We start from the raw sequence: 23,367 nt of genomic DNA, 5'->3' as shown, positions 1-23,367 counted from the left end.
AGAAAGATAAAAGAAAGAAAAATTGCATTAGTTATATTTGTCAAACGACAATAATAATTGGAAGTAAGAAGATAACAATTCTCGGCGCAAAATAATAATAGTTCTCAGTAGAGAGCCTTATTGAGGACTGATAATGATGATAATTCATCAATCGATTGCGTCATAATGAATTGAACATCATGAATTTGTAATAAGTTCCACAGCGAATCGAAGATTAGTCAGCTCTAAGACAAAAAAATTTACAACGTCATCATGCGTCATATGCTTCGACATGCTTGATATCAACGAGTAAACATAGTATGATGTAAAGCACGATTGTGTAGAGATTGTGTAGAGTTTCGACGCGATCAGTATGCCGTAATGCGTCACGCGCGGTGTGACGTCGGCGCTGTGTCTAATATAAATCTACGTGGCCCTCCGGAATTAGTGGCGTGAAAATTCGGACTTTACTCTCTCCCTCTCTTTCGCATTCTCTGTCTCTGTCGCCTTGGTTCCACCTTTTGGGAAATGAGCAGGGAGTCGGTCAAAACGTGAGAGCAAGCTCGCCTCGCGTTCGTTCTCCTTTGTCGTGTCGGGCGCAACAGCGCGGTGTCTATTCACTGTTCCGTGCTTGATCGCGTCGGCAACTCGAGATTGTCTGTCGCAAAGCTAGTACGACGGCGCGTGATCAATGACAATTATGTAACGACCGGCCGGCCGGAGTCACTCGTGCTCGAATGATGCCTGGGATGCGAGTGTCACAGTGCTCTTTTTACGATCGTGATTGTTAAGAAACGGAAACAGAAAGAGAATTAAAAAAAAAGAGATATATATATATACATATGTCAAATCCGTGGGAGAGATAGGCGAATCGCGGAAAGGAATTCGTATGAATTCAGTTTGTGAAATTGTGAAAATTCGCATCGATTTCGATAGATCGCTCTTCGAGACGGACGGATACATTGAAAATGATCGATGCACGATTCGCTGTGGAACTTATTACAAATTCATGATGTTCAATTCATTATGACGCAATCGATTGATGAATTATCATCATTATCAGTCCTCAATAAGGCTCTCTACTGAGAACTATTATTATTTTGCGCCGAGAATTGTTATCTTCTTACTTCCAATTATTATTGTCGTTTGACAAATATAACTAATGCAATTTTTCTTTCTTTTATCTTTCTATTTTTACATTTCTCGCATAGTAATAAGTCCAACGCGACAAGACAACCGCACGTAGCAGTTATTTTAGTTATTAGTTGCCGCGATCCGTGTTGTCTTATAACGGCAAATGCACAAATCAAATTTGATCTGCAATGTATTCTTTGCTTCCTGTTTCTTTCTCTTTATCTCTTTTTGTCTTATGTCAGAAAAAGACAGAGAATGAAAAACGGGAAGCAGAGAACACATTGTAGATCAAGCTTTAGCTAAAAGAAGCAACAAAGCGAACATAATTTTTTTTTTTACTGAAATTATTCCAAAATCATTCGCATTCACCCGACTGTTATCTCGACTGATATCTTGAGAATTATTCCGCGACACTCTCGAGTTCCCACGCGTCGTCACGCTAAGTCCGTTGCGTAAACTTTGTTTGTTTGTTAGGCCGGGTGTGGAGTTCGCGATCGGCGCATTGGCAGCGGTAGGCGCCGGTTTCTTCACGAATCCCGTGGACGTCGTGAAGGTACGATTGCAATTGCAAGGTGAACTGGAGGCGCGGGGGGCATACAAGAAGATATACAAAAATACTTTACACGCTGCGTATCTCATAGCCAAGCATGAGGGCGTGCTCGCCCTGCAGGCCGGACTCGTGCCCGCCTTAGCCTTCCAAGTGGTACTCAACGGTATTCGCTTGGGCGCGTACAAGTCCGCGCAAAGATATGAGCTAATCGTCGACAAGAAGGGCAACACCAACGTGTGGAGAACCGCGTTGGTGTCCGGCACCGCCGGCTGCGTCGGAGCCGTTCTCGGCAGCCCGTTCTACTTGGTAATCATCATCATCATCATCATTTTCTTCTGCTTCTTCTTCTATGCCTCGATTATCCCTTCGAGTGGTGTCTTCAAGTCCTCGCCTTTCCGTTATCCCATTTAAAATATATCCGATGCGGTCCTCGTCGACCTCTGCTCGAGACAGAAAGTTTTCATCGCGTCGACCGTTCACTCGAAAAGTTTCGCCGCGACAGAGCAAGCCGAACGAATGTGTAAACGATCTCTAACTGAGAGTTCGTTTTACAATAAATATACAGGCATGTTGTTTCATTTAGACGTTTTTCATACGTCTTTAACATGTCTCTTGGAATTTTGTGCTATCTGGATAAATTTCTTCGCCTACAAGCGCAGACTCGCGGACGGGGATATCGCGCACGCATCGCACCGGTGTATCCGTGACGCTCGAATTTGGCGTTAAAATAACGTTGCGACGCTCGCTGACTCCAGGTGAAGACGCAGCTGCAAGCGCAATCCGCGAAATCCATCGCCGTGGGCTATCAACATGCTCACTCGGGCTCGTGGGACGCGTTCAAGTCCCTGTGGAAGGAGGGTGGCGTTACGGCCCTGTACCGGGGATGGAACGCGAACATGCCGCGCGTGTTCGTCGGCTCGGCGACGCAGCTGACCACCTTCGGATTAGCATCGGACTGGCTGCGCTCGTTAGATGTAAGTAATCCAAACGGCACTACGTGGCGTGGCATGGCGTGGCGTCCTTAATTTCTCTCAGATATTTCCAGACCGGCCGATATTGTTGACCTTTTTGGCCTCCGCGATCGGAGGCAGCTGCGTGGCCATCACTATGCAGCCGTTCGACGTCCTGGCGACGCGGCTGTACAATCAACGTGAGTAACTTGACGGTGAAGATGCATGCGCGTTGAGCAGACCGCGTTTCTAAATCGAGCGCGTGATATACCGAAGACCGCGCGATTTCGCGTACCATAGCTGTGCTTCGATCACGCAGACGTTCGCCGTCGCGATTGCACCCGGAGTCTCGGTACAAATATATCCGCCGAGTTGTACGAGGATATTCGGTGGGTCACAGAGCACACAGACGAGCTCGCCGAGATGTGTGAAGGATGGCGAGGCTCCATGTACTCTTTTGCACGCGATAACGCGATAACATATTGCTATGCGCGACTATAAATACGACATAGTGGCGCATGACTATAAATACGGTACACCCGGCTATAAATATGTCTTCAATAGAAGACAAGTCACGAGGCTCCTCGAGTATAATATGAGACATTCGGTCAGCGAGAGAAACAGAGGGTCAGCTCTCAAATCGAAGGAGTCGGTGTATTACGCTTCGATGAACCGAGGAATATGAAAAGCTTGTCGCGCGAAGCGAGTTTAATGCTGATTTGTCATTGTCGCTAACTGGTCTTGATGTTGCGCTAATACAGAGACAGACGCGGCCGGAAAAGGCACCCTGTACAACGGACTTGTGGACGCGCTCGTGAAAATATTCCGCACGGAGGGTCTCTTCGGCCTGTACAAAGGAACGTTCCCGACGTGGATGAGAATAGCGCCGCATACAGTTCTGTGCTTGGTGTTTTACGAGCAACTAGATCAATTGTACGCCAAGTTTAGAACACAAAACGACTGACGCTAGTGGAATTTGTATAAAATCTGTATTTACTCACTAAACAACACGCACACGCGCGCACACACACACACAAATACACACACATACACACACGCACGCAGTGAAGATAAGAGATTTTGTAAGATTTCAAGATTGTTGGTGTTAAGTATTGCAAATCTGTTTGAATAAAATTGATGTCGTATATCGGCAGTGACATTGCTTGATATCGTTGCGATAAATTTCCAACTGGATGTACGTCGAGAGATATATAAATATAGAAATCTTAATCGGATACTTTACTTATATTCTTACGTGTACCGCATCGATGTCGCTTCGTGTCTGACGGCAATACGATTGGTATTCGCGGAGCGTATAAATCTGTACAAATAGTCAGGTGTAGAAAATCGTTGGCTCGCGCATATAAATTCGTCGCTTAAATAAGTTAGAACGTCGCGACGCGAACTACATGCAAGATGAACTATGAGCAATACGCAAGAACATCAGTCACGTTGCAACAATTACCTGTACCTCGTTAAAAAGCCGTATAAAAAAGTACTTATGCCAAAAGTCTACGTTGCGTTCGGTCTCGATTTGAAGCCTTCCGTCATAGTCGCCGCTATATCCGCCGTGCTTCGTCCTCGCGTTTCGGGCAGATATATCCTGTACGAATAAGGTTTCAGGTAAGTCATGGATGTAGAGTGTAGTACATATTGCGATGTACGCGCATCGTAATTACATACTTATTGACTACCACCAGCAGCAACGTGAACGTGGCGAATATTAGGAAGGTGAATGAGCCGATTTCGGCTTCTATGACTGGAAACATCATTCCCACGATGAAATTTCCGCCCCAATTGAACACACTGCCCAACGACATAGCGGCCGGCCGAGGACCCACGTCGAACAATTCGGAACCAATGAAATACGGTATGGGGCCGAGACCAATACCGTAGGACACAACGTATGCTAAGATCGCGACGATGCAAATCGTCGCCACAATAGGTGATGTTTCCTATAGAGAGGAGAGCGTTGACCGGTCACATGGCGGTGCGTCTCATAAAACTTACTCACGAGATTAGTCAATGTACTTACCATCAAGACGATAGAGATGCATAGAAAGATAAGGCATGCCACGGACAAGACACCGCTGAGCATCAGTACTTTCCTTCTGCTGAAGAACGACATCACCGGCACAGAGATGATCGCCATCAGGATGTTGATGACGCCTGTACCTAGAGTCGCGTATTCAGCCTCGGTCATATCAAAGCCGGCTGTTTGAAGTATCGCATTCGAGTAATAGAAAACCGCGTTGATTCCACTGAGTTGCTGGCCGAATTGCATGAAACACACCAGGAACAGCGGCAGCCTCAGTGTCGGGTCGCTCAACACGCGTTTGATGCTCCAGGTGTTCTCAGTGGTCGATCTCTTTTGCAGTTCCTTCTGCAGGCCGGCAAGCTCGTTTTGCAGGAGCATTATGTCCATGTTGCGCAAGCGACTGAGCTCTGAAAGATCGCCGGAACTCTTACATTACGAATACTCATTACAGTGATCGCGCGTGTAAAGTCATTGCACGTACCTTTGAGTGCTTTGCCCTGCTGTCCCTTGATAATATACAGGTATTTCGGGCTTTCTGGCAAAGTGAAGATCAAGAACAACGCGCCGACACACAGCGGCGCGAAGGACGCTAACATGATGTTCCAGGTCTCGGAAGTGCCTAGGACGTTGTCGAGCCCGGCGATCTGACCCATCAGCACGCCGCATGTAATGCCTAATTGACACAAAACTCCAACAGCACCTCGTAATTTTAGAGGAGCTATCTCCGTCAAGTACATCGGCAGCAGGCTGGTGGCGAGACCACCGGAAAATCCTACAGAACGTGTTCTTACATTAAGTTCCCTGATCCCTCGTCGCGTAATACTTGATCGATGCGTCAGAAATGCCCAAAATTTCTGCAAAGTATATCGAAGTCAAAAGATATATCCAAAAAATAACACTTGCACAATCGATTAAGCACACCTCTAAAATACTCCGAACGTTTTTCTCTTGCTCTAACAATAAATAAACAATATTATATTATTTATCGATTTCTTGAATATATCTTTTTACTTCGACGTACTTTGCAAGAATTTTGAATACGGATTTCCTCACTTCTGACATCGTAAGTCAAGATGGTCGCAGCAAAGTTCATGAAAAAAATTCATGACTCACCAACGATAATTCGGCCGATGAAGAAAAGCTCAACCGAATTTACGAATGGCACGAGAAAGAGTAGAAGGCCTCCCAGAATTCCGCAGACATTTCCGGTACCTATCGCGCCTTTTCGCCCGAATCTGTCGCTCAACCAACTGGCCGCTAAAGATCCGGTCACACCTCCGATAAGAAAGACTGATACTATAGCAGACCAGAGTATTTTGAGCTGGTATTCCGACATTTGCGTATCGAATCTTTCCCTGACACTCTCATTGCAGAATGTTTTCATCAGCTGCAAGTCGAATATACTGTAGCACAAGTTTTCAGACAGTATTATAGTCGACAGAGTCGCAAATTGGTTTACGAACATCGGCAGCATTGTTCATAACACCTATGTTATATCCTGCTGGTAATGCCGATCCCAAGCAGCAAGTGGCACCAGCCAGTAACAGCAACGGAGTCCATCCACCAGATTCGGCATCGCGTACGGCATTGTTACGTACTTCCTATAAAAGAAATAGTACAGATTAGTAGCCTGCGTGAAACGAACATTGTGATCTCGTATTTTATCCCTTTTAAGTGAAAGGTGAATAATGGTTTATTACGCATAATAAATATTTATTCTACGTAATGGAAATTCGAAACACTCGGTTCTCTGTAAATGCAACTCTTATGAATAATGCACAATTTACAAATTAACACTGTAGATATTTGAGACTTGTTGTAAGTAGCAACAAAGTTACAAGTGTTCAGTGCAAGTTACATTAACACAATCCGTGTATAAACGTTACTTGCAGCATCTGTTGACATGAGTCTTTCTATGACAATGTATGAAAATAATTTCATATCTTGACCCAATTACATAATAGTAACCTTTGATATCATCCACTTTGCACACTGATTAATAAAAATGTTTCGATATGCTGTGATATCGAATGTAGTTACTGGCATTACTGAATTATACTAAAATAGTAGTTACAATATACCAAAACTATCATTTCACGTTCTGTTGAATATTGAGATTTTCTTTCTTCTCTGATTTTCAAGTCGAATAAAAATAGAAAAAAGAGATACTGTGATCACGACAATGCATAATTCATATAGTATATCTGCTAATGTCTGACACATTTTTAAGAGTGCAACTTCACTAATCTCTTAAAAATATTATGATATGTAAAGTCAGAAGACCATACCGCTCACATAATTAAGCATCACAAGCAATATGAAGTGTGTTGTACCCTCGTAGACCAATCAGTGATAACATGAAAAAGCCAGGATGGAATGATGGAACAAAACTCAATAAAACCACACACCATGGGCATACCTGTAAACTGTTCAGATAGCCAACCATGCATTATCATGAATTTAATATAAAATACAAGTATAATCTCGATTACTTGTCTTAAGAACGTATGCAACTCTTACTATATATTGGCTCACACGCATACACACATATACACATACATTTCTGTTGTCTTTTCCAACTAAAAATTAATTTGAAGACTGCGATATCCACATACATTTATATTATCTCAAAATATATCCTTTGGCTTTATATATAAATGATAATCCTATCGTCTTACAAATACATGTAAATATTTATTTAATTCAAGGTATCATGCATTAATACAAGTAACCAGCAAAGCGATAATTTATTAGCAAAATTTTAATATTTTAATCTCAGCATTTTCCTTGAACAGTACTTTTTTTTATCAATTTCATTTATCAAATATCTTTTGATACTGTTATTATAAAAAGATATCCAGATAGCATATCTCAATTACTTGGTAAACTCGCTATAGATAGTGGCTCGCAGTTTTGTTTGTCATCAACTAAATTAAGCACAAATAGTTAAGTGAATTTTAAGTTAGCTAATAAATTTTGACAATTATTAAATTAACTTAATATATAATTGGGTTAATTACAAATATATAATTAAAAATGAAACAGCATCATGAAGATTATTAAAAATGAAAAAGCATTATCAAGGTTAGATTAAAAATAAATCATAAAAAGGTTAAATTAAAAATAATCATAAAAAAGAAAAGTCATTCTCTTATTAACCAGTTACTAATAAGTTTTACAAAATATAATAATACACACTATATTTTTAGTTTGTGCTTACACTGTACGCAACACTCTCAGTCAACATCAGTTGAATGCATTTGCTTTCCAACAAGAGACATAAGTTGACACAAGTATCATCCTATCTTTGTTACTCATTAAATGTAGAACAAAGATAGAATGATGTTTGTGTCGACTTGTGTCTCTTGTTGGAAAACAACCTACATCTATGTTATAATCTCACATTCAATGATGTAAATGCAATATAATGCCATTTGTTAGCGTTATATTTACATTGATAAGTTGGGTTAATTATAACATAGTGTAATGTAACTGGTTGTGATGTTCAATGTTGACTGGTTTGTATATTTTTTCTGATAACACCACATCTATCGTAAATCAAACTTGCTATTTGCATTTGACATAAGCAATGGCGTAGCTGTTGTACAATGAATACTTTTAAATATGAAGAGATAATAAGGTAAAGGAAACTTACGGATTTCCGCGATTCGCCATTCAACGATTTCACCTTCGCCAAGTCGATGCACAGCGCGGATACGTCGGTTTCTGTAAGCATTACACAAAATTAATCACTTCAGGTACTCTTCGAGATCGAGAACGCGCGCTGGTAGTATCGATTGTGCAACAGCAACGGAGTTCGGTTTAACGTAGTGAAGTACGTCTCGGATGATCAACAGGAACGATCGAAAGGACGATAATTTCGGTCTAACCGCCGCGACGTGTCCGAGTGTGATCTGTGTAATTTTTGAAGTGTACTTTGGATTACTTCTAAAGGCTACAAAACTTTATCTAAACATCGATTAGAGGCGTCTGGAGTCATCACTGTGTGTGAGAGAGAGAGAGAGAAAAAGAAGAGAGATCGGACGTGTCTAAAGAGAACACTTGGAGCCCGCTAAATTTCGGTGTTTTCCTACCTCTCCCTCGATATCCGAGCGCGACACTCAAGCGACCTTATTCTCCGTGCGAAAAGTATAAAATATAATCGAAGGAAACCAACCCCTTACCTATCGTCATACCGCGCGGCGCGGACCGGCGAAAACTGCAGTTGTCAGGGTCGTCGCAGTGCACACGAGGTAAGGTTAGATTAGGTTAGGCGCGCCGCAGTGCCGTTCGCGTCGATTCCATTCATTACACCGCGAACTTCACGGCGAACCGCGCGCGAATGTTAACGATATTGCCGACGAAGGTCGCTCGTTCATTTTCGTATCGAACGTGTTTGCTCCTTTCGTTTTCACCTTTTTACATCATACGTCTTCGCAATTACATGAGAACGTACGTATTTATGCATTTGTAAAGTCGAAAATTGTAGAAGCGTGTCGTGAATCGCGTCCGTTCGTTCAGCCGCATCTTCTCTCTCACGACACTGCATGCAATTGCAAGATTTGTACTTTGTAAAATTGTATAGACAGATTTGTGAAACCAGAGAGAAATGCGACTGTAGCACGAGTCAAAGTGTAATTATAATTGAACAGACTATACCCATATAGCACAAATATTCAATAGATATCCTAAGAATATTCGAACATTCTTAAGACATGCTTAGGATATTTATTGAACATTTGTGCTGTATAATGGGTATAATCGAATTTGAATTAAAATTTTTGCTAAAAAGAATTTGCTGACATTTGTTCGCAAAAGTAATCCCTGAATTCATCTTCTCTTTTACGACACTGCATGCAATTGCAAGATTTGTACTTTGTAAAATTGTATAGATAGATTTGTGAAAACAGAGAGGAATGCGACTGCAGCACGAGTGTAATTATAATTGAACAGACTATATAACTGAGTAATAATGAAAATTTTTGCTGATATTTGTTCGCAAAAATTGTTCGCTTTTTTAATATGTTCATCATATCGTCTGGGTTTTTTCAATCCGTTATTTTTTATTCTATTATACAAACGAATCGAAAGATGAGATTGTCGTTCGAAATTCGCGATTTAAATCATCTAATGATAATATGTGTGCTCTTGAAATTAGTTTTTGCTCAAAAGTTTCTGAGGAATTTATTTGCAAGAATAATCTCTTTAATGTGTTCAACATGTTGTTTTCTTCAAACTGTTATTTTTAACTCTATTGTACGAACCAGTCAAAAAACGTGATCGTTATTTGAAATTCACGATCTAAATTGTTTAACAATAGTATATGTACTCTTGAAATTTGTGTCTCTCCTTCTTCTGTGTTGCTAAAATTTGTGTCTACCTTTCATCAAATTTCTAATATGTTTCGCTTTATTTCAGGCGCAGAACAAGGAAGAACGAAAGGGATAGCAGGACACAGTTGAAACGATTGGACCTGTTTTTCTGTGGACACTCTGTATGTAGCGCATTATACTTTGAAGGAAAATTCATTATCTTGGCAGAAAAGCACAAAGGTAGAAATTGATTTCTGCCTTTGATTGATCAAAACTCGCGCTGGTAGTTCAAGTGATAGTCGACAATTTCTGCTTTTCTACGCGGATACTAATTGGTTTACTTCTGTCTTTTTGTTTTCTGTTTTTTCATCAAGGTGTGAATTCTCCTTTATGCAGATTTGCGTGTTTTCGAAGAGCCGTATCTTAACGAGTCGTGACTTGCAAATATGTACGCTCGTCCGTTGTAATTAACATATACCTTGAAAGAGCAAACGCGCGTACAAGAGTTCATGGCACTCAGTTTGTTCGAGTGACCGTTCGGTTATCAGTCTTTCTTCATTCTCCCGCATCACGCTACTTCGATTTTCTTTGTAATACACGCAAGAGAATGCGCAGGTGAAGCGATTGATCGCTTGGAGTTTGTCCTTTGGATCATTATCCTTTGGATCTCGCTTATTCTCGTGTCTCCTGCTCGCACATTTGTTAATCTAGAATATCGTTACGAGCATGTCGGTGTCGTTGTGCACTCGCGGCCTGCGGACGTGCAAATTCGGCTTTTGCGCCGAAAATTGCAGATTAAAAATAGCGCGGACGTGTGCGCGTGGCGGCACGCTATTATGTTCTTTTTAACTGAACTGTCTGAACTGGTGCAATAAGTTAGAATGAGACAAATATATACTAAGGTCTGTTCTTTTTAACTGAACTGCCTAAACCGATGCAGATTGATAAATTAGAACGAGACAAATATATTTCGTTTCACTCTAACTTATTGCATCAGTACGCATTAGTTCAGACAGTTCAGCTAAAAAGAACAGACTTTTAGTCTGCATCAATTCAAGCAGTTCAGCTAAAAAGGACAGATCTATTGCGACGGCGCGTTCTTTGCGATTTGTAGTATCGCGCGTTGATAACAGTCAATACGCGCGTAACACAAGTTCTTTTTCGACGCTCTCGAAAAATAGATATAGCGTTAACACTTAGGCCTGATCCACAATAGACGTCGTAAGCCGTAAGAATTGGCCAATTATAACCGATTATTTTTGTAATAATAGACTATGATTGGCCAATTCTCACGGCATTTATTGTAGATCAGACCTTAGACGAACGTGAATACGACGAGGATTCCCATCGGCGATGATGGAATGGATGTACTCGTGGCGATGAAATTGCTTTTGAATAACTCGGATGCGATTGTTCCAAGTCTGACTAACGGTTATGCTATTTTGCAACATTACTGCGTCATTAACGAGCGACAACACTCGCGCTCGTTGTTTGTTGATCTTCGCTTTGACGTGGAGAGAAGGTATCTGAGTTGGCTTGTGAAGTGACTTTATCTTAATACCTCAAAATTATTGAGATGTGGAAAAGCTATATCAAAATGATATCTCACATGTATATATTATGTGATTATAATAATTACATTATTATAATAATATAATCAATTATTATAATAACTTAATTAACTTAAATTGGAAATATGATTATGTTATTATAACCATATTTTCGAACCTAACAAGCAAAAACTCGAACCCCGAACCTGCACTCGTCCCACCAGGGACAAATTGACCACTGTGAGGTAGAAGGGAATTCCATGACGTGTGTGAACGTACCGTGAATATACAAATATACCGCCAATGTTAGAGATTAGATTTCGGAAATTGGCATAACAGGATCTTCAGTGCGCTTAGCTACCTTGATTCTCTTCCATGTCGTCGTTGTTGATATGGCACGAGCAAGCCGTTGTCACAATGCGGTTACGACGCGAAGCGGACCTTGAACAACACCAACCAGCACAGACAGACAGCGCGGCCCGACTGACGCCGTCGACTCTTTCCGCGCCTTTCAGCGGAAGTGTTGCGCCGACGTTCTTCAGAGCGGAGTGGTATTGGCCGAGATAGTCGCGTGTTAGCCAATGATAAGCAGGTTTCATTTAGATATCGCGCTGCATTCGCAACGACGACGCGTGCCGATATTCAGCCTAAATAGACGCTAAACTTTCAACAGGGGAATTGAGCCAGCAGCAGATGTTCGAGTACTCGTGTCCAAACAACGTGACAGTCACGTTCCTTGATTATTTTCGATTGCACCCGGGTTTGTCACGAGAGCAGCCCTCGATGTGTGTCCAATTGTCGGGCATTCCCCGACTCGTTGATTCGACTTCGATTCTCTTTTCTGGACGGAGAACAAATGGAAAGGAAAGGGGAAAAAAATTGGTAGTAAAAGGGACATTCTCCGAGAACGCATTTAACTCTGCAGTCGTCGCGCTACTTTTCGAACACGAGTCGACGCATGGGATTTTCAGAGACCTCAAAAAACATTATTTTATATCTTTTATGTTGAGAACTTAAGTATTTTCTTTGTTTAATTAGGTTTATGTAAAATATAAGAAAAGACTATTTTGGATATAATATTCTCTTAAAGATCCCATGTGACTACTGTAAGGTTAATAAATTAACCATAAGGTGCTGCACGTGCAATTCACTTGTGGCCGAATTCAAGGCCATCATGGTAACAAAAAGCTCAAGAGTAACGAGCTGGTAGCGTGCAAATAACCTGTGATTATTAAAATTGCGTCGTTTGTCAATAAATAATGTATTGGTACGAGCGTGTTATCTTGCGATATTAAACTACGTTAAACATATCTTTCGCACGCTATATACCTGAAGTTAATTGAGTCCTATCTTCGTGGTTAGTTGCGAATAATTATCCTCAAATAATTATGCTCGGTTGTAAAACGGTTTGCATAATTTTTATCGAATGAAATTGCGGCACTTCAAGTTGCCACAACCGAAAGTTCTATTGTTTATTCTATAAAGTATATATAAGAATTACTATGAAATAATGTTGTTTTGTGCCTTAAAATAAATATTTCTTTTTCCAAATTTATTATCGCACTCTGTATTGTCACTTCAACTGCTATCATCGATTACTGCGTATCAGTGGTGGTTTTTAATTGTGGCAACTTGAAGTGTTGTAATTTTACTCGGTAAAAAATATACTAACCGTTTTGCAAGAGAGTATCCAACATAGATACAAAAAAATATATATCCATATAAAAAAGATACAATATCATAGTGAAATTGTCTTATATAGAGTGTCTGATCATTCATTATATAGCCGCGGTGCACAAGTCTTCCAATCTAGTTCATTAAAAGAATTTTCTTGCAATCATATTTAAAAGGATTTCGTCGAGAATAGAATTATATTTTTGTTATTGACGCGTAGACTCTTAAGCGTGTATAATGTCATAATTTTTTTGTCGTTTTCATCAAAGGGACGCTGAAAGCTTACCCATTTTTCAAAAAATTTCTACTACTTATTTCCAATCTATTTGAAACTAATCAAAATTAAATTGAATTAAATTAAATTTAATTGATTAAAATCGACTTGGGAAGAGTGTCGATACAAAGGAAATTGTTCAGATTTTTTTAAAACCACAGGATCGAGTCTTTTCATATGAAAGGCGGCTTTCATCGTGCGCTCGAGATAATTAACGAGATAATTATCGTAGATAGTCAAGTATTTGCGGAAAACGCCCTCATAAAGAAAGATTTGATTGTACACGGAAGCGCGTCAATATAATCGAAAGCGACCGCGATGAAGGGCCGCACGAGTTCTTTAATTAATTTTAAATCATATTGATGGACACAGTGAATTTGCTCAATTTTTCTTTTCTCTCGCTCAGATCGCACTTCTTTCACGGTTGTAAATCGATCGCGGCCAGTTTACACAGCCGCGCTTGGCTTTCCGTTTGTTGAGAAGAAGAAAGACTCGATTGTACACGGAAACGCATCAATATAATTGAAAGCGATCGCGAATGTTTCGCGATAAGAGACTGCACGAGTTCCTTAACTAATATTAAATCATATTGATGGACAGAACGAGTTTGCTCAATTCTCCTTTTCTCTCGGTCAGATCGCTCTTCTTGCATAGTTTTAAATCGATCGCAGTCGGTTTACACAGCCGCGCTCGGTTTGTCTTTCTTCTGCACCGTCTTTTCAACTTTCTCGATCATGACGAACATTATTTGTGAGCGCCACGTGTATCTGTTTGCATGAATTTGCTCGGTGCGGTTGCACCTGAGATATTCGATACATTCGCACCGGCCAACTAAATGCGCTCACGAAGAAAACTGCTACGATTGCTACATCCACATTCTTTATGATTAGTTGCTGTTGTTAAATGCCCATCGATGCAGTTCTTACAGTCACTGTTCTTATGATTGCAATATTCATTTGAGTGTATCTTCATATATAGTCGTCTTCAACCGAAAGGAGATCGCTGTCTCTCTGTTGTGGCAAAACGAATACTTGAGAGAGCTGTAGGATTCGTTTACGTCATTCAGCACCGAGAGTATCATTCAAACATCACTAAAGAAATATTCTGCTGATTCAGGTAGAATTCTAAAGTTTTTCAATAGCAATTTAAATTTGGATTCAAGTTTAAACTCTATTCTATAAACAATACGTTTGTTTTGTTTAAACAGAGTTTAATTTAAAATCCAAGTTTAAACTATCATTGAAAAAAAAAACTAGCCCTAAATGTCACAATTCAATGTTGTTGTTTTTCTTGTGTATCTGCTAGAAAAATATCTGTGGTACGTGGAATTTGCAGCAGCATTATTTTAGCAATATCTGCAAACAAATTTAGATAGATATGAGCAGTATACATTCGTTTGTTGCTAGTTTTTTTGTCCACCACTTTGTTAATGTCTTTCCCGTGCTCGAACGTGCGCATATCACGCAAATTAATTTCCATCAGTAATGTGCTTATAAAATGAACCGCATAAATAATTTATCGTTTCCCTTTAATTATCTTATCGTTACAATTCCGGAAGTGCCTACCGATCAGTCATATACTTGACCAGTCGTGAGAAAATAACGCAATTTTAATTACAAAACGCTCACGCCATAATGAACGAGCATTTTAATCTTCGCGAATGACGTGATAGAAAAAAAAAGAAGAATTCAAAGCGATACATATCGCCTTGCACTTTCTTCTGTTTCTGCACCACTCTCTCCGCTCTTCATCTTCCTCGCGAGTCTCTCCTCCTTCACGTCATCCGGAAGAGTGTTACAGTACGCAGTTATTGAACGAATTATAGTAACATGTTAACGTAACGTAATATATCTTATCTATTCGGAGTTTTTTACATGCCTTTTTACACGCGGTGTCAATGTCACACGAATCTCACGTAATCGTCGTTTAAAAGTTAAAATTCGTCGCGTCAATCTAGCCAACTGACTGGCCTCGCCGGGACTCGCCTCTTCGTTTACGAGAATAAGGAACAGAATGCGGAAATGGAGTGTCTTGATATTAATTGCCGTAACATCAAGATCATGCGCGCGCGGAAGCTTCTTTAACGACACTGCCGACAGTTCTGTCGTCGACGTTTACTTGAAAATTGAGAACGTAGGTCGCGATTGACGATTTCTCTCACACTGAGCAACTGCAACGTGACTTAGCGTTATCCTCGACTCTTCATTCGGCGAACGAATTCAAGGGGAACATCTGCGACACACGTGGAACAACAGATGTACGCTTCATCGTGTTGCCTCTTCGAAATGAAGAGGCCGGTTACTAAAGCTCGCTCGAAGCGTCAGTTTAAAGGGACGTCTACATTGGAAGTAAGTAGTAAGAAGTAGGAAGTAAGAGTAAGAAATTGACCAACCACAGTCGAATGTGAGAAGAATAACTATGATTGGTCAATTTCTTATTCTTACTTCCTACTTTTTACTGTTTACTTCCAATGTAGACGTCCCTTAAAGCGTCTTCTACAATGGCAGTAGGAGTAGTAGTAAGAAATAAGCAGTAAGTAAATAGACCAATTACAATCGATTATTTTTTGAAACGTAAGAATGGAATTGGTCAATTTACTTACTGCTTATTTCTTCCTACTACTTCTACTGCCATTGTAGAAGACGCTTAAGAGGACGTGTCGCCTGGCGGCATCATTGACGGGAATTCGACCGCGAAGAACGCAGAATGCACGGATAATAGACGAGAGAATCAGCGGCATTATCGAGGAGAAGGGTCGTAAGACGGTGACGATAATGCGCGCACGCAGATCCTCCTCGAAGATCACACGCGTCACCCTCTTACTCTGTTAATCTGAGATGCGGTTCAGGTGCAATCCGTCGATCCGCGATCGTGGGCTCCTCCCCGGAGCCCGCGATTCAACGCTGTCAACAGCGGGAACTTGCCGCAGCCGCAGAGATTGTTGAAGTCGTCGAGGTCCATGGACCACACCATTCCACCGGCGAGGTTCAGCTCCCTTATGAGATCGGCCTAAAAGCAAACAAAGCGTTTTGATCGAGCAGATCATTAGGAAAATTAAAAATTATATTTCCTTCAGTTCTCTTCGCGCAACGCATGATGAGTCAAAGCTCAGCGATTTTATAATTCAAAATCTTTGGCTTTATTGAATAAATGAAATTATCATTTTAGTGGACGATAATTTAAATTGATAGTTTTCCAGTTCATTGCGTTATAAAATTCGTACGCAGACTTTCGCAGGCCTTTCTTCTCTCCATTCACGTTAGATATTCACTTAAAAAGTTTAATCACACGTACTTTCCTCGCCACGGTGGACACGTCATCATAGCTAACCCACTGGTTGCGTTTTGACGCGTACGGTCCCATACGACCCTCCGGGTCTCTCACCACCGACCATCCGTCGTTCTTCACATGATCGCATATCTGTGTTACAATGCAGAAGAGTTACAATGTAGCGAGCACAGCGAGTATTTCTCTTGCTAAATTTTGCATTCGGATAAAAATTCTATCTCTGTCATCTATATTATTAATTAAATTACAAAACATATGCGAGGTCGCAGTGTTTGCCAGTAATTTATCTATAGCGCCTATCAAGCGTGTCTTACCTCGTAATAAGCCAAGAAACCAGCCGACCTGGTGAGCTTGCCGGGTTCTCCAGGTCCAGAGACCTTCGCATGCAAGCCTGGTACGGCGCGAGTGTCCCGCGGCGTCTCGGACAAGGTGAAGCTCTGCCCGTAAGTGGGTATACCCATGACGAGCTTCTCGGGCGGAGCGCCCTTGTCGAGCCAATATCTCACGGAGTAGTTCGCGTTCAGGTGTGAAGTACCGTCACCGGGGTAGGTGGAGAGCGGCGCGATGTGGCCGGTTTCGCCTTCCCCGGAGGTGTGATAGTCGTACGTCATCACGGCGATCCAGTCGAGGTACTCAGCCAAGGACGGCACGTCGTAAGCGAGGTCGACGATGACCCTGTTGGCCGAGACCGCGGCGGATAACAGCAGTCCTCTGGACCTGAACGCCGTGCTGAGCTCTTCCAACAGCATCGCGAAGCCTTCCTTGTCGCTGCGCGGGCCGCGGCTGCAGTCGGCCTGAAACGTTCGCGCGTCTTGACAAGTGTGTCTCGCGACTGGTCGTCGAGTATCGAGTTGTTTTCTCTCATTATGTTCTAAATTGTTTTGCAATTCACTGTACAGCAGATACACTCTTCACATTCGAGTGGGAATGTTCACTTGGACGATTCAGAGTAGAGAACTCATTTCATATAAGAGAGAAATCACTTGAATTCGAGTGACTTGGTGGCCACTCTACTTTTCGAGTGAAATTTTATTCTAGGAAATTTAGTGAGAAAGGGACACCCTTTGCATTCTACCTGCCAGCAAACCGGGAAATCCCAGTCGAGGTCCATGCCGTCGAATCCGTGCTTCTCGACGAATTGCGCGACGCGATGGGCGAATTTCCTTCTGGCTGACTTGTTGCCGATCAGTCTGCTGTACTTGTCGTCATTCGAGTCGTTCCAGCCGCCTAAACCGAGCGACACTCTGATGTTGCTTTTCTTCCTGAGTTCCACCATTTCGGTCAGGAAGTCGTTGTAAATGTCGACCGAATCCTCGATGTTCACCGACAGTCTCTGTATGTTCAACGTAGCGAAAGCGTACACAACATGCGTGCAGAGCTCGTCGTTGATGTCCTTCGGCAGGAATTTGCCGACGCTCGCTCGCCTCCAAGCCCAATTCGTATAATAGCAAACCACCTTTTTTTTGTTGATGTTCTCGCTGACTCTCATTGCGACCGCTTCGCCGATCTGCGAAATTGAGAAAGTGGACCTTAGTAGTCTTCTTCACAACAAAACAACAATTACACGAAGAGAATATGATAACTTCACATATGTTTGGTTAGATACTCAAAAGCTCGTCGAATATTTTATTTATTCGCCATACGTACTTGACGTTGAACGTTCTTGCACTTGCTGTTCTCCGGCCAATCACATCTATCCTCGTTCCAGTAGAGTTTTGGTGGACAAGAGTGTTCCGTGAGCTTGCCGAAGTTACAGAGGTAGTACTTGTTGCAATCGCTCTTATGGGGTATGAACAAACGTCCGCCGCAGTCGCCAATCGGTGTGGCAACCGGAGGTGCTGGGCCGGCTTCCACCTCGACAGTATCGTCGATATCCTCTTGGTGCGATGGCGTCGTCGTTGTAGTTGTTGACAGTGGTGGCAAATACGTTGGTTTCGACGACGTGGTGGATTCGTATATCGGGCCTTCCGTGACAGTCGTGGACTCAATGCCGCTTTCACCGACGTCGATCATGATCGATTCTGTGTCTGCAAATTGCAAAGGATGTTGTCTAAGTGACGTATGAGAAAAATCATATAAGAATCGATTAAATTTGCATATCAATTAAACCGCCTTTAATTTAATTTGTTAAGTTCAATTACACAGGCCCACAATTTAAAAAAAGTTGTCTGTGCTGGGGGTTGTCTGACTAGGTGTACTATACGTATTTTGGGCTGCTGAATCCAAATCCGGTGTCAGATTTGCTCCATCACCCTTGAGTTTCCCGGAAAATCGAGGAAATCGTGAAAAGGATATCCAGGTTTTTACGGAGGCATGTATTCAAGAAAAATTCTAGAGTGACGAATAACTCCACAACCAACGTTGAAAATACATTATGTACTTCAACATGGAAAACGAATCATTCTACTCATCCTCTTACGGGGCAGTTGTAATCGTCTCTAACATCCTCTGAAGCAGCAGGATTTATCTGATCGACGATCATATATTGTAGAATTGATATTTCGAACAGAAAAAAGACTCCATCTCGTGGACAATAACATGAATGTGACCATAATAAGGCACGCACAGATTAGATTTTCTAATCTATGCGATGTTAAAGGATTGATGGGTGAACTAAAACCGAATATGTATGATGGTATATGGGTTATTGGGTTTTTGGGTTGTTCTAATCATCAGATGTTGAAGTACATAATGTATTTTCAACGTTGGTTGTGGGGTTATAGGGTTATTCGTCACTCTAGAATTTTCCTTGAATACATATCTCCGTAAAAACATGGATATCTGCTCCTTTTCACGATTTCCTCGATTTTCCGGGAAACTCAAGGGTGATGGAGCAAATCTGACACCGGATTTGGATTCGGCAGCCCAAAATACGTATAGTACACTTGGTCAGACCCTCAGCACAGATAACTTTTTTTAAATTGTGAGCCTGTATTATTAATTGAACGACTTTTAATTCTCTCCGCTCATATCAATCGTCAGTCGAACGGTTTTTGACTGAATTCGTTGGAATTAGTCGTCGACTCAGTTGTCTTCGATTGAATTTGTTGAAATCAGTTATCAGTTAAACGGCCAATTGAATTGACTCATATCAATTGTTAAATAACCCTTATAGAAATATCATATTAAGAATCATTGATAATTACTTATTTTCGTTATTAAAAATACTGGATAATAAGTAATTATCAATGATTCTTAGTATGATATTTCTATAAGGAAAACATTATTAATAATACAAAAATTTAATTACTCGCAACCCTGCTTTGATAGAAGTGATCAACAGACTCACCGCCCGTGACGGGACACAGCGGACCCTTCGGATAGTCCCTCAAAACTCGATTCATCGTCCTCAGCAGCGGACTAGGCTCACAGCCGCATCTGTTATTGAAGTCGTCCAGATCCAAGGCCCAAACCATGCCACCTCCCAGGCCGAGTTTCTTGATCAACTCCGCCTTCAGTTTGATCTGTTGAGCGTCGTCGAAACTCACCCACTGATCACCTTTATATGCATAGGGACCGATTCTTCTCTCTTTGTCTTGAACCACTGTCCATCCTTTCTTCAGCGTCCTATCGCATATCTGGAACATGATAGCAGAGAATTAGAGTAGATTTTCGAATATTTTGTTTCTGAGATAAATATTGCCAGATAATTCTGTCTGTTTCTCTCTGAGTATTTGACGAGAATTCACCTCATAATACGACAGGAATCCTCTCGCCCTGGTTGCCTCCCCGGCTTCGCCACCGCCGTATGTCGGCGCGTTCAGCCCGTGCTCGTTTCTCTCCGCCAACGAGAACGACTGTCCGTATAATGGAGCGCCCATCACCAGCTTCCTCGGGTCTGCTCCTTTCTCGATCCAGTAATGAATCGAGAAGTTCTGCTCGACAATCGTGAGACCCCGATTGAAATCTCGGAGATACGTTTTCTTGGTATATTGATAATTAAATAATAAGAACTTACGGCGTTGAATGTGGGCTCCCAATCGTTCGGGAGACTGTACAACGGTGCCACGTGTCCGGTCTTCTTGTCCCACTGCCCGTGGAAATCATATGTCATGACGGATATCCAGTCCAAATACTTGGAGAGAACCGGCACATCGTATCCCGCGTCGATGACCTTCTTGCTCGGCGAGACCGCCGCGGAGAGGAGCAGTCCCTTCGGCTTGAACTCGTCGCTCAGTTCCTTCACCAGCTGACCGAAGCCTTCCTTGTCCGACTGAGGACCTTTCTTACAGTCGACCTGCCAACAAACCGGGTACTCCCAGTCGAGATCGAGACCTTCGAAGCCGTACTTCTCGATGAAGTGCAACACCTGCGCCACGAACTTTTGTCTGGCCGACGGCGAGTTCACCAGTCGGCTGTACTTGTCGCCCTCCGAGTCATTCCAACCGCCGAGCGCCATGAGTACTTTCAGGCCCTTCGACTTGAAAGCCGCCACTTTCTCGTAGAACTTGTTGTCTATGTCGGCCCATGGATCGTGAGATTTCATCGTTAGAGTCGAGCCGTCCAACACGGCGAATCCGTAGAGAATGTGGGTGCACAGGTCAGGATCTATGTCTTCCGGCACAAACCTACCACCTTCTTGTCGGTACCAGGCCCAATTAGTGAAATAACAAATGACTTTAAACTTGTTCTTGGCATCGTCGTTCACGCGATCCACCGGCTTTACTGTTTGTTCGGACAAGGTGGTTATCGGTATCATTGTCGTCGTTGGCGGCTTCCAGTCCAAGTCCTGCCCGACTGATGGTGGCTCCAGGGGTTTGTCTTGTTCGTTAGGTGGACTCGCTAATACCTCTTGAAGCACATGCATGAGCGGGTGTGGCCCATCGCCGCATCGTCCACGGAAATCGTCCAGATCCAAAGCCCAGATCATACCACCGCCTAGTCCCAAATCGCGCACGAACTGTGCCTTCTTGCGAATCATGTCGGGGTCGTCAAAGCTGACCCATTGATTACCCTTGTAGGCGTATGGGCCCATTCTCCCCTCCGGGTCCTGCACAACCGTCCATCCACGATTGCGCACGCGATCGCAGATCTCGTAGTACGACAAGAAGCCGGCAGCTCTGGTAAACTCACCGGCGTTCCCGGCGCTCGCAGGCGAGTTCAGACCGGTATTGGCTCTGGGATCATTGATCGAGAAGGACTGACCGTACAACGGCATCCCCATGACGATGCTCCTTGGCGGTGCGCCCTTTGAGATCCAGTAATTGATCGTGTAGTTGGCGTTAAAGAAGTGGAACTCGTCGTTCGCGTGATAATATAAGGGCGCCACATGCCCCGTTTTCTTGTCCCATTGTCCATGATAGTCATACGTCATGACCGCGATCCAGTCCAAGTACTTGGCCAGTGCAGGCACGTCGTAGCCTTTGTCGATGACCATTTTGTTGGGCGACACCGCGGCTGTCAAGAGCAACTGTCTCGGCTTCAGCTCGGCGCTCAGCTCCTGCAGTAGAGCCGCGAAACCCTCTCGATCCGAGTCCGGGCCCTTGTTGCAATTCACTTGCCAGCATACGGGATACTCCCAATCCAAGTCCAACCCGTCGAAGTTGTATTTCTCGAGGAATCGAATAGCGTGTTCGATGAACTTCTTCCGGGAGCTCGGGTTGTTCACCAGACGACTGTACTTGTCACCGGCTGAGTCGTTCCACCCGCCTAAGGCTAAGAGAACCTTGAGACCGCGCTTCTTGTATGCTACCACTCTCTCATAGAAACGATTGTCGAAGTCCGCCCATGAGTCGTGCGCCTTGATGACTAACTCCGAGTAGTCCAACACCGCGAAGCCATAGACGATGTGCGTGCACAGAGTGTGATCTATGTGTTCGGGCAAATAACGGCCGACTCCTCGACGGTACCAGGCCCAGTTTGTGAAGTAGCAAACAACTTTGAAGTGGCCGGACAACGGGGACACCTTGTCAGGGTCTATGATCGCGGAGGGTAAGGTCGACGTGGGTTGAGTCGTCGTAGTCGTGGCCGTGGTGGGCTGAGGAACCGTGGTGGACGTAACCGGCGCCTTCTCCGTAGTGACAACCGCCTGTGTGACCGGCTCCTGCGAGACCTGCGGCGGAATGGGCGCCTTCGTGGTCGCCGTCGACAAAGGCCGTTGCGTCGTTACCTCCGCGTTGTCGTTCTCCTCCGTGCACTTCGCGAGGAGCGGCCAGTCGCAGATGCGAGTCTGCTTGTTGAAGTGTAACCCTGGCGGGCAGCTGAACACCTCTTGTCGACCCCACAGACACGCTCGGTAACTGTTGCAGTCACCAGGCACACTGCTGTAGCTACCGGAGACACAGGTCTGCAATGTAATGTAATGTGCATTGCTCAATATCAACATCAATCCAGGTTATAATTATTAGGACCTTAACTTAGTTTCCGCCCGCAAATGTTAGATGGAAATGCAAACAGTTCTAGTAGTCATTACTAACGAAACAGGTAGTTTGTGATTAATTTCGACATTTCTCGATAACATTCAGTCAGCATACACAATTATTTTCCTAAACAACAATTTCTTTTGCTTTGTGAAAAATGGAACGCGATAAAGTGTTTTTTCGACATGTGCTTTTGCACTATTTTGATTTGAAAAAAAGTGTAGCAGAAGTTCATCGATTACTTGAAGAAGGTTATGGT

At 42.9% G+C, this 23,367-nt stretch overlaps 3 protein-coding genes across 6 annotated transcripts in view; 1 reads left to right on the top strand and 2 right to left on the bottom strand.

The window, feature by feature from the left end:
• The first annotated feature begins 7 nt into the window (after positions 1 to 7).
• Positions 8 to 3,848, top strand: LOC116851164 (solute carrier family 25 member 35-like). 2 transcript variants are annotated; one of them, XM_032830297.1, is made up of 5 exons: positions 8 to 530; positions 1,588 to 1,969; positions 2,419 to 2,637; positions 2,699 to 2,813; positions 3,375 to 3,848. In XM_032830297.1, the coding sequence occupies exons 1-5, from the start codon at positions 508 to 510 to the stop codon at positions 3,575 to 3,577; spliced, it is 942 nt and encodes a 313-aa protein (XP_032686188.1). In that variant the 5' UTR covers positions 8 to 507; the 3' UTR covers positions 3,578 to 3,848. The 2 variants fall into 2 exon arrangements, with proteins under 2 accessions (XP_032686188.1, XP_032686189.1); XM_032830298.1 differs by having other exon boundaries at positions 8 to 730.
• Positions 792 to 12,127, bottom strand: LOC116851163 (solute carrier family 2, facilitated glucose transporter member 3-like). 2 transcript variants are annotated; one of them, XM_032830295.1, is made up of 8 exons: positions 11,875 to 12,127; positions 8,307 to 8,377; positions 6,115 to 6,252; positions 5,765 to 6,038; positions 5,133 to 5,423; positions 4,649 to 5,058; positions 4,297 to 4,568; positions 792 to 4,216 (listed from the first exon to the last, which is right to left on the bottom strand). In XM_032830295.1, the coding sequence occupies exons 1-8, from the start codon at positions 12,110 to 12,112 to the stop codon at positions 4,126 to 4,128; spliced, it is 1,785 nt and encodes a 594-aa protein (XP_032686186.1). In that variant the 5' UTR covers positions 12,113 to 12,127; the 3' UTR covers positions 792 to 4,125. The 2 variants fall into 2 exon arrangements, with proteins under 2 accessions (XP_032686186.1, XP_032686187.1); XM_032830296.1 differs by lacking the exon at positions 11,875 to 12,127 and adding an exon at positions 8,836 to 8,988.
• Positions 12,128 to 16,025: 3,898 nt separating this feature from the next.
• The window catches only part of LOC116851162 (probable chitinase 10), a 30,529-nt gene continuing 23,187 nt past the window's right edge, over positions 16,026 to 23,367 (bottom strand). Inside the window, exons 15-22 of one of the 2 annotated variants that reach the window (XM_032830294.1) lie at positions 20,708 to 23,035; positions 20,439 to 20,624; positions 20,039 to 20,327; positions 18,397 to 18,776; positions 17,825 to 18,256; positions 17,064 to 17,543; positions 16,756 to 16,881; positions 16,026 to 16,470 (exon numbers count right to left, since the gene is read on the bottom strand). In XM_032830294.1, the coding sequence (XP_032686185.1) occupies positions 16,306 to 16,470; positions 16,756 to 16,881; positions 17,064 to 17,543; positions 17,825 to 18,256; positions 18,397 to 18,776; positions 20,039 to 20,327; positions 20,439 to 20,624; positions 20,708 to 23,035 (4,386 nt within the window). In that variant the 3' untranslated portion in view covers positions 16,026 to 16,305. The remainder of the gene's footprint in view (positions 16,471 to 16,755; positions 16,882 to 17,063; positions 17,544 to 17,824; positions 18,257 to 18,396; positions 18,777 to 20,038; positions 20,328 to 20,438; positions 20,625 to 20,707; positions 23,036 to 23,367) is intronic. The other variant, XM_032830293.1, reaches the window with a different exon arrangement.

Source organism: Odontomachus brunneus, unplaced genomic scaffold (genome assembly GCF_010583005.1).
Source record: "Odontomachus brunneus isolate Ranch 3 - 2012 unplaced genomic scaffold, Obru_v1 Obru_scaffold_167, whole genome shotgun sequence".
Lineage (NCBI taxonomy): Eukaryota > Metazoa > Arthropoda > Insecta > Hymenoptera > Formicidae > Odontomachus > Odontomachus brunneus.
Note: the sequence above shows the minus strand (reverse complement) of the source record. Positions and strands in the feature narration are given on the sequence as shown.